The sequence below is a fragment of the Schistocerca cancellata genome, chromosome 11 (genome assembly GCF_023864275.1).
Source record: "Schistocerca cancellata isolate TAMUIC-IGC-003103 chromosome 11, iqSchCanc2.1, whole genome shotgun sequence".
In the NCBI taxonomy this organism is placed as follows: domain Eukaryota; kingdom Metazoa; phylum Arthropoda; class Insecta; order Orthoptera; family Acrididae; genus Schistocerca; species Schistocerca cancellata.
In genome coordinates this window covers 163,006,073-163,021,946 of record NC_064636.1, presented here as the reverse complement: position 1 = coordinate 163,021,946, position 15,874 = coordinate 163,006,073, and the positions used below count along the sequence as shown (strand labels likewise).

At 45.2% G+C, this 15,874-nt stretch overlaps 1 protein-coding gene across 3 annotated transcripts in view; it reads right to left on the bottom strand.

Annotated features, from left to right (window-relative positions):
• LOC126108604 (uncharacterized) overlaps positions 1-15,874 on the bottom strand; it is a 203,773-nt gene that overhangs the window by 152,854 nt on the left and 35,045 nt on the right. The window contains exon 5 of one of the 3 annotated variants that reach the window (XM_049913909.1): positions 14,018-14,134. The exons of the other annotated variants lie outside the window; for them this stretch is intronic. Within the exon in view, the coding sequence (XP_049769866.1) occupies positions 14,042-14,134 (93 nt within the window). The 3' untranslated portion in view covers positions 14,018-14,041. Of the gene's footprint in view, positions 1-14,017; positions 14,135-15,874 lie in introns of those variants that run through there. 3 annotated transcript variants of the gene reach the window in all.

The following is a 15,874-nucleotide window of genomic DNA, read 5'->3' as shown; positions in this document are numbered from 1 at the left end:
GCAGCTTAACTTCACACTACCGCAACTTTCCTTGTAGGTGTGAACCCTTGACAATCTAATATTCATGTGGTGGCCCACGTTCACCTTGGCCTTCATTTGCTTTCTTGGGACACTACTCCAGCCTTGCTCTATTCCATTGTTGCACAACATGCGTATGGAACATCATGATAGTACCTTTGTGTACACTGACGTTTCTCAGACTGACAATGGTGTCGGTATGCCTTCATCATTGGCGATGTTTTTCAGTATCGGCTTCCAGCACACTGCTCAGTAGCTACAGCAGAGCTCCGTGCCCTGTATCAATGCTGGAGTACATCTGGTGACACAGCCTTTTCAATTGTCATCTGCTCACTCTATCAGTGACTTCAAAGCCTCTGTGCACTCTACACCGCCCATCCCTTAATGCAGTGGGTCCAGGAAAACCGTCACTTGCTCACTCTTGATGGAGCCACTGTGATTTTTGTGGGTTCCTAGTCATGTCGGTCTGACAGGAAATGTGGCTGCTGATGCTGCTGCCAAGGCTGCATTCCTTGTACCTCAGCCCGCTAGTTCTTACATTCCCTCTGGTGATCTGGTGTTGCTGTCTGGCACGAGGTGGTGTCACTTCGGCATTGCCACATGTCCTCCCTTCATGGGAATAAGCTCCAGGTTTTACAGCATCGGCTTGGACGATCTCCTCTCGACCTTCCCCCTGCTGCAGACGGGTCATTGTAATTTCGTTGTGTATTGGGTGCAGCCTTTTTGGTCATCAGCATTTGATAAGTGGCGCTCCCCCACCAATTTGTGCACATTGCGTCCAACTTGTAACTGTCTGCCATTTCCTGAGGAATGCCCATTTTTAACTGTTCATGCACTGCTGTTTGGATCTGCTGTCTGAGTTTTTGGCCATTTTTTCTTAGTGAATGATGTGCGGGCTGTCGACTGCATTATACTTTTTATCCATCATAGCGATATGGCAAACCCCATTTAATTTTTAGTTATGGACCTCTGTTTCTCTTTAATGTATTTTGTAGACATTTCTCCATGTCCCCGTGTTTAGCTGTCTTCTCTTCAGTAGATTGGAATTAATGTGTGGCAATTGTTATCTTCTTTTTCTCCATGTTTCACAGTTTTTACATGGGTGCGTATGATCCTAGTTGTTTTTACAAAAAAATGGCTCTGAGCACTATGGGACTTAACATCTGAGGTCATCAGTCCCCTAGTTGTTTTTACACCCTGACACAAAATACCAGCAAATGTGCCTATGAACAACCAAAATTTTATTTCACAACTTTATATTTTGAGGTACTGGTTAAATATTGGACTACCCCACACGTACACTATGTGATCAAAAGTATCCCTACACCCCCAAAACATACGTTTTACATATTAGGTGCATTGTGCTGCCAGGTACTCCATAAAAGCGACCTCAGTGGTCATCAGACATCGTGAGGGATCAGAATGGTGTGCCCTACGGAACTCATGGACTTTGAACTTCATCAGAAGATAGGGTTTCACTTGTCATACATCTTTACACGAGATTTCCACACTTCTGAACATCCCTAGGTCCACTGTTCCTGATGTGATAATGAAGTGGAAAGGTGAATGGACGTGTACAGCACAAAAGCATACAGGCCGACCTCATCTGTTGACAGACACAGACTGCCGACAGTTAAGGAGGGTCATAATGTATAATAGGTAGACACGTATCTAGACCATCACACAGAAATTCCAAATTGCATCAGGATCTGCTTCATGTAATGCCAGTTACATGGGAGGTGAGAATACTTGCATTTCATGGTCAAGTGGCAGGTCATAAGTTCAGTTAGACAGTCAGTGAGAACAGCACCACTAGTTCCTGCTACTAATAATGCAAGTAAACCACTTGCGTCTTACATATTTTTACCAGCTTCAAACAGCAGTGACTGCAGTAATGGATAGAAACTGTGATTGTTGTGTACAGATGTGAGCTAAGTTGGCGACCCTTCACTCACAGCACCAGGCTGCTTTGGCTTCCATCACACAGCTTGAGGCTGCTGCCCAGGGGCGTCAATATGGGGGATCAAACACAGGGACGTGAGGGTCGTCGAGCACGTCCCACATGTACTCCGATCGGTCCACTGCTGTGGCTGCCCCGTGTACTGCCTGCACTGAGATTGACCCCTCACCTGTGGTCGAGTGGGAGATCATTCGAAAGTCTTGCATGCAGCTTAAAGCTTTCCAAGGGGCCCAATCGTAGTGCCTCCCCAGTTTGTTTGATGAACAGGTTTCAGGTGTTATCTGTGGCTGATGTCTCTGACCTGGATGCAGTCATCCACCCTGTCTCAAAGGAAGCTTCTTGGCCCACATGGTCTGGGCATTCACAGAGGGTGGGTTTGCTTGTAGTTGGAAGCTCCAACGTTAGGTGTGTAGTGGGGGCCCTTAGGAACATGGCTGCCGAGGAGGGGAAGAGAGCCAGTGAGCATTCTGGGGGAGTCATTCCAGATATGGAAAGGGTGCTTCTGGATGCCATGGAGAGTACAGGGTGCAGCCAGCTGCAGATGGTGGCTCATGTCAGTACCAATGACATTTGTCTCTTTGGATTGGAGGAGACTATCTGGTTTCAGGCGGCTAGCGGAAATGGTAAAGACTGCCAGTCTTGCTTCTGAGATTAAGGTGGAGCTCATCGATAGAACCAGCTGTGGTCCTTTGGTGCAGAGCCGAGTGGAGGGTCTGAATCAGAGGCTCAGGCGGTTCTGTGACCATGTAGGCTGCAGATCCCTTGTCTTGTGCCATTGGGTGGTGGTTTTCCAGGTTCTGCTCAATAGGTCAGGAGCCCACTACACACAGGAAGTGGCTAGACAGGTATTGGCAGTTGTGTGGAATGGACTGGGCGGATTTTTACGTTAGAGAGTCTCAGGGAACCACAGAAGGGACATCTGTCTAAATGTAGGCAGGTAAAACACTGTAAGGTAGTTGTAGAAAAGATTGGTATTGTAGTTGTAAATTGTCATAGCTGTGTTCGGATAGAACCAGAGCTCCAAGACCCAATAGAAAGCACTAAAGCTAAAATACTTGTAGGTACAGAGAGGTGGCTAAAGCCAGAAATAAGTTCAGCCGACATTTTTTCGAATGATCTAACAGTGTTCAGAAAGGATAAATACAGTTGGTGGTGTATTTATTGCTGTCAGAGGTAGTTTGCCTTGTAGCGAAGTTGAAGTAGATAGTTTGTGTGAAATAGTATGGAAAGACCTTATACCTGACAATCGGACTAGACTATTAATTGGATCTTTTTACCGACCCCCCCCCCCCCCCCCGACTCAGAAGATATAGTAGCTAAACAGTTGAAACAAAACTTGAGTCATTTCAAATAAGTACCCCACTCATGCAATTAGTCGGTGGCGTCTTTAATCTACCCTCAATATGCTGGAAAAATTATACGTTTAAAGCCGGTGGCAGCCATAAAACGTCATCAGAAATTGTAATGAATACTTTCTCAGAAAATTATTTTGAATAATTAGTTCATGAGCCCACTCGAACCGTAAATAGTTGCCAAAGCATACTTAACCTTCTAGTAACAAATAGTCGACAAATAGTGAGTATTGTGACGAATACAGGAATTACCGACCACAAGGCAGCTGCTGCTACGCTGAATACCGTAACACCTACAATCAAAAAGAAACACGAAGTATATCTATTTAAAAAAGCTGATAATGCTCTTAAACCCTTTTTCAGAGACGGTCTACACTCCTTCCGATCTGATCATGTAAGTGTAGAAAAGTTGTGGAATGTTTTCAAAGAGATAGTATCGACAGCAATTGAGAGATATATACCACATAAATTAGTAAGTGAGGGTACTGATCCCCCATGGTACACAAAACGGGTCAGATTGTTGTTGTAGAAGCAACGAAAAAAGCATGTCAAATTTAAAAGAGCGCAAAATCCCCAAGATCGGCACAGTTTTACAAAAGTTTGAAATATGGCGCTTTCTTCAATGCAAGATGATTTTAATTATTTCCACAATGAAATTCAGTCTCGAAATCTGGCAGAAACCCCAAAGAGATTCTGGTCATACATAAAGCACACCAGTGGCTAGACACAATCAATACCTTCACTGCATGATAACAGTGAAGTCACTGATGACAGTGCCACTAAAGCAGAGTTATTAAACACGGTTTTTCGAAACTCCTTCAGCAAAGAAGAAGTAGTAAATATTCCTGAATTCCAATCAAGAACAACTGGCTGCCAGACCACGAGAATAAAAAGGAAAAAACAGCCATTCTGCAACACATTAAAATATCCACCCTAAAAGCACTAGGGCGGAGGACACAGATATGCACTAAAAATCAGATCGAGTGATAATACCCACCCTCATAGATGAAATGTAAAACAGAATCAGTTGATGAGGCGTCATCTGCTAAAATCAATGATAAGCCTGGCAACCGAAGATGAAGTCACAGGGCAGCCAAAGAAGGACAAAGCAGAAGAATTTAGGTCACTGTCAACCAGGTGCTGCACTTACACTAAGGTGGGTCTTCACAGTGCAGGAGGTAGCCGTGGGTCGCCCAGGCATGGCCGATGCAGAGCCGGCGGAGCACCACCAAGTCCCTGTGAAAGGCTCTCATCAAGGACTTCCACCCATTCATGGTCCCCTTAATGGATCGCAGTTTGTTGTGCATACTGAGATTTTGCCATTCCGTCTCCCAAAGCTGAAAAACCTTGTGACGTAATAAAGAAAGCAGGTTAGTTGCGGGGATGCTGATCTCCAGAAGTGGTTGCCGTGTAGCCTATTTAGCCAGCCTGTCAGTAAGTTCATTTCCTGGTATTCTGGCGTGACCAGGGGTCCAGATAAACACCACTGAACGAATGCACCGTTACAGGGCATAGATGGAATCCTGGATGTATGATACCAATGGATGACGAGGGTAGCACTGATCGACAGTTTTCAGGCTGCTCAAAGAGCCTGTACATAAAAAAAATGACTCCCCAGGGCATGAACAGACACACTGAGGTCCACGATAAATGGCCACAAGCTCTGCAGTTAATACATTGCTGCCATCAGGTAAGGAATTCTGTTCACAATATGGCTGCCTTGAACGTAGACAAATCCAACACGACCATCAGCCATCGAGCCATCGGTGTAAACCACTTCAGAGCCCCAGAACATGTCAATAATCGAGAGGAAGTGAAAGCAGAGAGCTGCAGGGTTAACGGAGTCCTTATGGCCACCTGAAAGGTCCAGACAAAGCTGCAGCCGATGTGTATACCATGGAGGTGTACGTGAATGGACTGCAAATAGAGGTGGTAAAGGGAAGGATTCCAGTTCCGAGAGAAGGGACCACACATGAGCCACAATCATTAGCCCTGACCTGGGCTGCCGATGCAGGAGATGAACCACCATGGGTGGGGAAAGGAGACAGTGATTTGGATGTGCAGCAGCACACAGTGTGTGCAATGTAACTGGCCAGCAGTTGTGCATACTTAATCTGAAATGGAGGTACTCTGGCCTCCACAAGGACATTGGTCACTGGACTCGTCCTAAAAGCTCCTGTCACTAAGTGTAGGCCACAGTGGAGCACCGGGTCGAGTAAACGCAACGCTGAGGGCGCCTCCAAACCATAAACCAGATTCCAAAAGTCAGGGTGGGATTGACTGAGGGCTCTGTAGAGCTGCAGCAGCATAGAGCTATCAGCACCCCAGTTGGTGTTACTCAGGCAGTGGAGAGCATTGAAGTGCTGCCAGCACTTCCACTTAAGCTGATGAAGTTGAGGATGAAAAGTCAATCAGGTGTAGAAAACCACACCTAAGAATCGATATGGCTCCACTACAGTTATTGGATCGTCATGAAGGTAAAGTTCTGGTAGCGGATGAGCGGTACAATGCCAACAGAAGTGCATGTCACATGACTTAGCGGCCGAAAACTGGAAACTGTGGGCTAGAGACCGTGGCTGCATCTTCTGAATTGCTCCCTGTATGCGCCACTCAGCAACACCCGTACTGGTGGAGCAGTACGAAATGCAGAAGTCGTCTGCATACGGAGAAGGTGAGATGGACTACTCAACACCTGCTGCTAGACAATTAATGGCCACCAAAAGCAGAGAAACACTTAATACATCGCCCTGAGGGAGCCCATTCTCCTGGATATGGAGCAAACTATGAGAGACACTAACTCTGACACCGAAAGTGCCAAGTGACAGGAAATTCTGGATAAAAATCGAGAGCGTGCCTCAGTGACCTCCTCGTATAATGTGGCAAGGATATGATGTCGCCAGGTGGTGTTGCATACTTTTCGTAAATCAAAAAAGTCGGCAACCAGGTGTTGGCAGCTGGGAAAGGCTTTTCAGATGGTAGGCTCAAGTGACAAGATTATCAGTGGTAGAGCGACCCTAGTGGAAGCCGCCCTGGCTTGAAGCCAGTAGGCCACTTGACTCCAGGACCCAACCCAACTGCTGACACACCATACATTCCAGCAGCATACAAATAACGTTGGTGAGGCTGATGGGGCGACAGCTATCCACATCAAGTGGGTTTTTACTGGGTTTGAGCACTGGAATGATGGTGCTCTCCCGCCATTGCAATATAAAGATGCCATCGCACCAGATTCTGTTGAAGACAAGGAGGTGACGCTTGTAGTCAGATGACATTTGAGAGTGCGAAAGCCTGTTCGGTAGTTCTCTGATGCAGAGGCCGGAGCATAGTGCTCAGCAAAGCGCTTGGCAATCACTTTTGTGTCTGTAGATAACACGCCATTTATGTTAACACTGGCAACACCTTTTGGAGTCAGGTACCTGAGAACAAGTTTGATTTTGGCCCAGACTTGGGAAGATGATGTACCGCACACAATCGTCAAAACATACCTCTCGAAACACTCCTGCTTCCGTTGTTTGATAAGTAGGTGAACATAGGCTTGGAGCCATTTGAAGGCTATGAGGTGCACCAGAGAAGGGTGCCACTTATGCCACTGCAGAGCTAGCCAACGCTTCTCAATTGCTTCAGTGACTTCCGGCGACCACTAAGGGACTGCCTTTCGCTGGGACACCCTGAAGAGCGAGGGATCGTGTTTTCTGCCACAGAAACGATTGTTGTAATTACCTGCTCAACCATCACATCGATGTTGCCGTGTGGGGAAGATTCAATGGTGACTGCAGAGGTGAAAGTTTCGCAGTCCACCTTGTTTAAAGCCCATCTGGGCAGGCGTCCATGGGCCTGACGCCAGGGCAGTGGCAGGAAGATGGAGAAGTGGTCACTACCGCACAGGTCGTCATGTGCTCTCCAGTAGATAGATGCGAGAAGTCCTGGGCTGCCAATTGATAAATCAATGGCCGAATAACTACCATGAGCCACACTGAAATGTGTGGCGGCGCCAGTATTTAAGAGGCAGAGGTCGAACTGAGACAGTAAAGTTTCAACGTCTCTGCCTCAGCCAGTAAGCACGGTGCCTTTGGATTTCTCTCACTGGGTTCCCTGGCTGGGAGAACTTCACTGATTAAGTCTCCCGGATTGAGGATGAGCGTGAAGCCCCATGACCAACTGCTTTTGGGCTCTTCAGCCAATGGTGAGTATCATCTTTCCCACTAGCAGAAACCTGGGAAGGCAGTGACCCAAGTGACCCCTTCCTAGCAAGAGGATCCAAAGAAGACTTCCGTTTCTCCAGCTCAGAAGTGGGTACCGATATCCAGAACAGTTTTGCGTGTGTGTGCGTGTGTGGTGGGGGTGGGGTTGCTCCCATAGTAGGTGGTGTGGGACCAACAGGGAGGGAAGTGCCCCGCACCATCAAGGGGGCAGGTGTAACCTTCTGGTTCCGAGAGGCGACAACTGTTCTCATAGTGGCTGTGTAAGAGGTCACAGCTAAAGGATGTAGGTGCTCAAATTTCCTCTTAGCCTCAGTCGGTCCAGGGTCTTACATTCCACGAACTTCCTCTCTTCCTGTAAAATCCTCGTGATCAAGGTGAATAATGCTCTCCACAGTTGACACAGTTGCAGGGCACATGGAGTATTGGGATGTGATGGACATTCACAATATCGACATGTGACACTGGAAGTACAGCAGGGAGACATATGGCCACTTCCAGCACTTAAAGCGCCTCATCGGGGGATGTATATATGGCTTGATGTCAAAGCGGTAGACCATCAACTTCACCTTCTCAGGCAATGTATCACCCTCGAAGGCCAAGATGAAGGCACCCGTGGCAAACTGATTATTCCTTGAGCCCCGATGGATGCGGCAGATGAAATGAACACATCGCCGCTCTAAACTGGCATGCTGCTCGTTGTCACACTGCAAAACTAGGTCTACATCTACATTTATACTCTGCAAGCCACCGAACGGTGTGTGGCGGAGGGCACTTTATGTGCCACTGTCATTACCTCCGTTTTCTGTTCCAGTCCCTGTGGAATGTAATACCCTGGACCAGATTTAAGATCTTATGGAGTGTGATGGAAACAGAAACATCCCCCAATTTGTCACAAGCGAGCTATACCTGTGATTGGGCAGAGGATGCTGTTTTTATAAGGACTGACCCAGAGCACATTTTGGACAAACCCTCCACCTTCCTGAACTTGTCACCCAAATGCTCCACGAAAAATTGAGGTTTCATGGACATCAAAGATTCCCCATGAACTCTTGTACATACGAGGTACTGGGGTGAATACGCTTCACTGCCCTCTTTAGCCTGGCGTTCCTGCCATGATGTGGCCAGGGAGTTGGACGTTTGGGCTCATATTTCTTAGCATTGAAGTTAGACTTTTCTCACTGAAAGACTGCTGGCAGCGGACGACCAGCATGAGATGACATACTACACATCATGGAGTATCATCTGCCCTGATGCCACCAACCCAATGCCACCCATTCCGAACAGGGGCCCTCCCCACAGGTGCCACCCAGTCTCAGCAAGTGTCATCTGGCAGGATGGCCATTGCTGGGAGTCCCGATGCCCTAAGGAGATGGCCATCTACTCCATGGCATATGTGGGGAGTTAATGGCGCAGAGATCAGCAGAGTGATCCCTGTGTTGTCGGGGGACGCTGCAACCAACAGGGTACACACACACTGGACTAGATACCGTGCTGGATATGAGGTGCAAAGAAGTCCACGGTCACCATAGGCACAGAAAGTGACGCTGCATAGTGCATGGTGGAAACGCACCCAGGAGGGTGTCTCACCCAAGATATGCAGAATGGGCAGGACTGCAATGCGATGACGAAAAAGTGTGTTAAGGATCTCAATGCACGATGGACACGATGCACCAAGTAAGGCACCCTTCCCCACTTGGCTCGCTCTTCAGGAAAATTTAGAAAGATGGTCAAACCAGACAGGGGACCATCACAAAGGCCAAGACATATGAGACTCTTTTTAGTCGCCTCTTACGACAGGCCGGAATACCTCAAGCATATTCTAACCACCAGACATGCAGAGTTGGGGAGGGGGGGGAGGGGGCAAAAGGGATGGTGTGCTTTAGTCACTGAGCAGCAGAAGTGGGTGAGGAAGTTGCCCAACAAGCTGCGAGAGTCTCCCCTGGTGACATTGAATGATTCAGTGATGTAAGTGGTGCAAAGGGAGAAGGTCAAATGAGGAAGGAAAATGCGAACTGGAACAGCTTGAAGATGGGGAGTCAGGGAGATGGCTTTACTATGAACATCATCCGGTATGAGCAGCTTGACTCCCCAATAGATGAGCTTGGGGAAAGTCAAATCAGACCAGGAATAAATGCAAAATCTCAATGCAGTTATGAGGACACAATTTTGTTTCCTGAGAGCAGAATACAAGTGGATGCTGCAATTCTAAAAGCAGCCCTAAATCCTCTTTGTTGGATTGAAGGCCACGAACATCCATACAGGGAGTCATGATAAGGAAACAATGAATGGCTGTCACCTCAGAGGATGCCGATTGCCATCCTGTCAAGAATCACTGCTACAGGGCACAGAGCCATGACAATCGTGTTCCATTTAGTCTACAGACGTGTCGGCTTTGTTGTGCAGACAGCTTGCAGAGTTCAATACACAGAAATGGTTAGTGGTGCACACCGGAGACACAAAGGCCAGCCAGGCCAAGGTATCACGTGGCGACACCACCAAAGAGGCTCTTTGAATTGGCAAAGGAGAAGACCATTTGCCTTTCTTTGACTTCTTTGGACCTTTCTGGCTAGCAGATGAAGACTCAGGCTGTGGTTGGCAGGAGAGTCATTTGAGTTCTTCACGGGAGTATTCCTGCTGTCCTTCCTGGCCTGCCGGTTGTATAACTGGTGACTTCACCCTGTGTGGCCAGAGTTGGATGGCTTGTTGCATAACTGGAAGAAGGAATAGCCATGCTACCATAACACTGGGCAATTTCACAACCTCGGAGTAGAATTTAAGGTCTCAGGTTTGCATGGAGCGAGATTTAGCAAGAACGGTACTCTAACTACCAGACAGCACAAGGCAGGGTTTGAGACTAGCCAGTGACTTTTGAGCGACCAGCTAAGGTACGTTTCCTTTTAGCTAGATCTCCTGGACACCCCACTCATCAAGATACATGGGGCTATCTCAAGAGGAGCAGCATGGTGGCCATTTCTGTCTATACGGTGGGGAGGAAGAGAACAATTGCCCTTGTGTGCATCCCCACCATAGGTTAAACATTTGGTCAGGTGTCAACAAGACATTCGAGTGATTGAAACAATGACACTGGTAGCAGCACATCAGATTCAGAATACATTGTTGGACTGTGATAACTTCATAGCCTGCTTTGATCTTTGACGGAAGCACCAATCTATCAATGGTGAGAGAGAGAGAGAGAGAGAGAGAGAGAGAGAAAGAGAGAGAGAGAGAGAGAGAGAGAGTGGGTGTGTGCGTGCATGCACACTAAGAAGGCACCTACCTTTTTCATCACCAGATTGACGGCAATGGCACCCTGGTCAGAGTGGTATGTTTGGATTTCAGCCTTGGTCAGACCATCCAGCAGCCTACTGTAAACACCAACACAGAAAGAGTTCCGAGTTCTATGGGCCTCAACACAAACAGGATATCATCGAGAAGCAAAGCAGCAAGCAGTCGTCATGCTTGAGAATCAGAAGCAGTTTCCAAAAGCAAAGTGCTATTCCACAAAATGAGAGCAGGACATCACAGGGCTTGCAATTGCATCAACACCTTTCTGAATTAGAAACAGATTTACTGTTGTGAAGGACTGACCGTCTTCATCTAGTGAAACCACGAAGAGTAGACAACATTCCATCAGGACTACTGATAGCCTGATAGACAGGCGAAATACCCTCAGATTTAAAGAAGAATACAATAATTCCAATCACAAAGAAAGCAGGTGTTTGAAAATTGCCAAGCTATCAGTTTAATAAGTCACAGCTGCAAAATATTAACACGAATTCCTTACAGATGAATGGAAAAACTGGTAGAAGCTGATCTCAGGGAAGATCAGTTTGGATTCCATACAAATGTTGGAACACGCGAGGCAATACTGAACCTAAAACTTATACAAATCTGCATCACCTGCATCTACATAGATACTCCGCAAATCACATGTAAGTGCCTGGCAGAGAGTTCATTGAACTTAGAAGATAGATTTATGAAAGGCAAACCAGCATTTGTAGACTTAGAGAAAACTTTTGACAATGTTGACTAACACTGTCTGTCAAATTTTGAAGGTGGCAGGGGTCAAATACAGGGAACAAAAAGGTATTTACAATTTGTACAGAAACCTGATGGCAGTTATGAGTCAAGTGGCATGAAAGGGAAGCAATGGTTGGGAAGGGAGTGGGACAGAGTTGTAGCCTATCCCTGATGCTATTTGATCAGCATATAAAGCAAGCAGGAAAGGAAACAAAATAAAAATTAGGAGTACGAATTAAAATCCATGGATAAGAAACAAAAACTTCGATGTCTGCCGATAACATTGTAATTCTGTCAGAGACAGCAAAGGAACTGGAAGAGCAACTGAACGGAATGGACAGTGTCCTTAAAGGAGGATACAAGATGAACATCTACAAAAGCAAAATGAGGATAATGGAATGTAGTCGAATTAAATCAGGTGATGCTGAGGGAATTAGGTTAGTAAATGAGACACTCAAAGTAGTAGGTGAGTTTTGCTATTTGGAGAGGAAAATAAATGATGATGGTCGAAGCAGGGAGAATATAAGATATAAGGTGGCAATGGCAAGGAAAGCGTTTCTGCAAAAGAGAAATTTGCTAACATCAGGTATAGATTTAAGTGTCAGGAAGTCCTTTCTGATGAATTTGTATGGAGTGTAGCCATGTATGGAAGTGAAACATGGACAATAAACAATGTAGACAAGAAGAGAATAGAAACTTTTGAAATGTGGTGCTACAAAGAATGCTGAAGGTTAGAGGTGTATAGAACCTAACTAATGAGGAGGTACTGAATAGAAGTGGGAAGAAGAGAAATCTGTGGCACAACTTGACTAGAAGAAGGGATCAGTGGGCAGGACATGTTCTGAGGCATCAAGGGCTCACCAATTTAATATTGGAGGGTAGCGTGAAGGGTAAAAATCGCAGAGGAAGACCGAGAGATGAATACACTAAGCAGATTTGTAAGGATGTAGGTTGCAGTAGGTACTGGGAGATGAAAAAGATTGCAAGGATAGATTAGCATGGAGAGCTGCACGAAACCAGTCTCTGTACTGAAGACAACAACAACAAACAACGGACATTGATTGTGAAAATGATTGGCTCATTGTGAGGAAATCCCCATCCCCCCCATGACTGCGAGTGCCTCCAAGGGCACGCTCTTTTCAACTAGAGGTCCCCTTCACAAGTGGGCACACTCGCCTTAGGTAATTGTTCATACCTGAGGTCACACCTCCCAACAGGTCACGCCTCCATAACATCTGATAGGGAGACCAACTGGCAATTTGGAAAGTCAGCAGCTCAGGCAATCTCCCCTCCCTGAGCCTGGCTTGTACTTCTGAACCCTACATGTTGAACCAGGGCTGGGAATTACACATTATCAAGTCACCTGTTACATGTCACACAGATGGGCCGGCCATCAGGAGCACACTGGGAAGAAAAACAACAATAGGAGCCTCAAATGCCAAAGTGGAGAAGGATAGGCGAAGGTGAATGAAGAACAGAAAAGGGAACAAAAAACAGTGTGAGATTGTCCCTGTGTCAGCTGTGGACAGTACGGAACATTACCAGAAACACCACAGACTTGTTCCCCATGGGAGCAAAAAAAGAGTACCAAGAGGATAGACATGCAGCACCAAAGGAAAAAGATGCTGTAAATTCTGGGGTCTCATCATAGTCAAGCACAAACCCACCAGAGTGGCGAGACCCAGCTGGGGCGGGGGCTCCTCACTAAGGGAGCCAATCCACACAGCTAAGTCAGTCATCAGGATAAGCTGGACACAGCTCAACCGTTCCTGCTGCTACCAGAAATGAATTACTCTACACTAAAGCTTTTCCATAATTTTTCTTTTTTCGTCATAAAGCAGCCTACTGTGATTCGGAAATTAAAAAGGGTACCAGCAAGGCTGATATGTACCTGCAAACAAAGCAAAATTTAATTATGTAACCAACTTTTTTAAAGACTGCCACTCATATGCAGCAGAGTACAGATACAGATGTATAAACAGAATGAAGATTAATCATGGGTATGTACATGCACCAGATGGCTGCAACACAAACAATATAGGAAAGGCAATTGTTTTACATTGAACACTAACAAGAACACCTTGTTTTGTTACAGATTTTACCAAATGGGTATCTTCATATATGCTGAGTAGCTTAAGAGTCATGGGTAGGCACTGGATGTGGTTAAGTGCCAAGTCTTACGCATTGCAATTGTCTCAGTAAAGTTCTCATAGCAATAGGCCCTGCTGCCTTCAAATTCATACTGGTGATCATCTGACTCACAGTAGTATGTTGATCACCCCACATAGCCCTTTTCTAGGTCCCATTTTTTCACCGAACACTTGAGGTCACCTTTACATTTATTTCTTTATGATAGTGAGTATCTGCCCCAAATGCGATTCATGTCAAAAACCCAAAATCTTGTGTAACCTCCAACAGATGATGACAGTTCTTCCAATAACTGTAATCTTACATTCAATGTTTGGTCCACTTACTGTGTACTGCCATATTCAATTCTTATTTGTCTGCAGCACATAGCAGATCACAGCCACAGTTGCACTGCGTTTTGGAAGTACTGTCACCCTCAGTTCAATGTCGGTCCCCTGGAAACACAGTGCCATATTCTGTACTCATTAGTATGCAAGCAACTGTTCAGGTACTGTGTCTACAGCACTAGTACCTTTGAGACAAGAGAGATCTAGTTATGTCATAGGCTATTCCACAGTACTGCCACGTTTATGCTTTAGAAACTGAATTGTGTGGACATAATGATGAAAACTGTGGTATCCGTAAAAAGCAAAGCATGCAACACCCTAGACATCTGCATGTCAATCACTGCAAAGCACAAATGAAGACAGGCACTGTGGCAATGTTCTTTAGACAAGATTGCTCTGGCAGTACCTAATCATACGACAATATATATAAACCCATGGTTTGTGAAAATAAGCCACTTGCCACTTCAGTAATATGCCTCATATTTTCATAAAAATCTGTTTGATAAGTCGATTTGGAAATTGTGTGGCATTGTTTATGCATGATAATGTGTTCACACAGGTGTAGTGAAAAAAGGAATTTCATTCAGGGAACAAATTTCCTCAGAAGTGGAGGATGTGCATCATATTGGGGCTGAAGAAGAATAGTGGTAACCTATCTTAAGCTGTCAGCTATCTTACAGTAAAGCTGTTCACACTGTTGAGCTGTTGTACAGCAACTTCATGCATGGTAACCACATGAGATGAAATTACCTACCACCTATTAGAACAGTAAATGCATTAACATTGGTAAGAGAGTGCTGTAATATCACAATGGGGTTCCACAGCTCGTAGGTCGATGCTACTTTCATACTTACTTTTATATTTTTGTTGATGACAGCATGTGTTTGCATGTATGACTGAAAATAATGGTTAAGAAAGCTGAATTTAAATCATACTGGTTAATGGCTGTAAAATTACTATAAAAAAACAAATGACACATAATGTCCCCAGTAAGTTGTTTCTTAAATTTATTGTAAATTAAATGCACCTGTGGCAAGCTGTCCATCTAACGTTCATGGTGCAATGAAAAGTATCTTACTGATTTTCCTTAGAGGAAAAGAGAAGGAAAATTCATTGTGTAGTAGGATCTGAACCACATACCTCATCTGTTATACTAAATGAGGTGTAATCTTTTAAACAGATTTAAATTTGTCGATACATGTGCAACAAATGCCACCATGAGAAATGGTTTCTGGATGGGATACCCAGCACTTTAAATAACAGCAGCCGCAGTCTGTTTTCCTATCCCCTTGTCAGACTGTTTGCTAGCTCCGCTATCCATCTCTCTTCAACATAAGCTGTTAACCTCTAGCAAAGTTGGTACTTTTTTGGATTGTTCGTAAGCTCACAGAATTTCTGCCATACAACACATTTCCCAAGAATTTATGTTGCGTACATGTTACTGCTTTTCCTTTGGCATAGATATTCCGATTCCACTCATCTCTGTATTACATATTCTTGCCATAGCTTGGATACAGAAAATTAGATATTTAATATTTGTTTTGTGTATTCTTTCACCCTTTGCCTTTGTAATGTCATTGCTTTCTCATCAACAAAAAAATTTAATTTTGTTAACAACAAGTTTCCACCATCCCATAGCATTGAGCACAACTTTAACTGCAACATGGCTGTGTCTAGTCATAAGAAATAGTTTATTCCTACTACTGCTTGGTATGTGCTTGATATTGCTGACTAATACATATTTTTTCAAGGTGGTAGCTGGAATACAATTGCTACACGACACTGTAATTAGACAGTTATGTCATTCTGCCTGCAAAGGAGCTCATAGGTGTACTGCACACCTTGAGG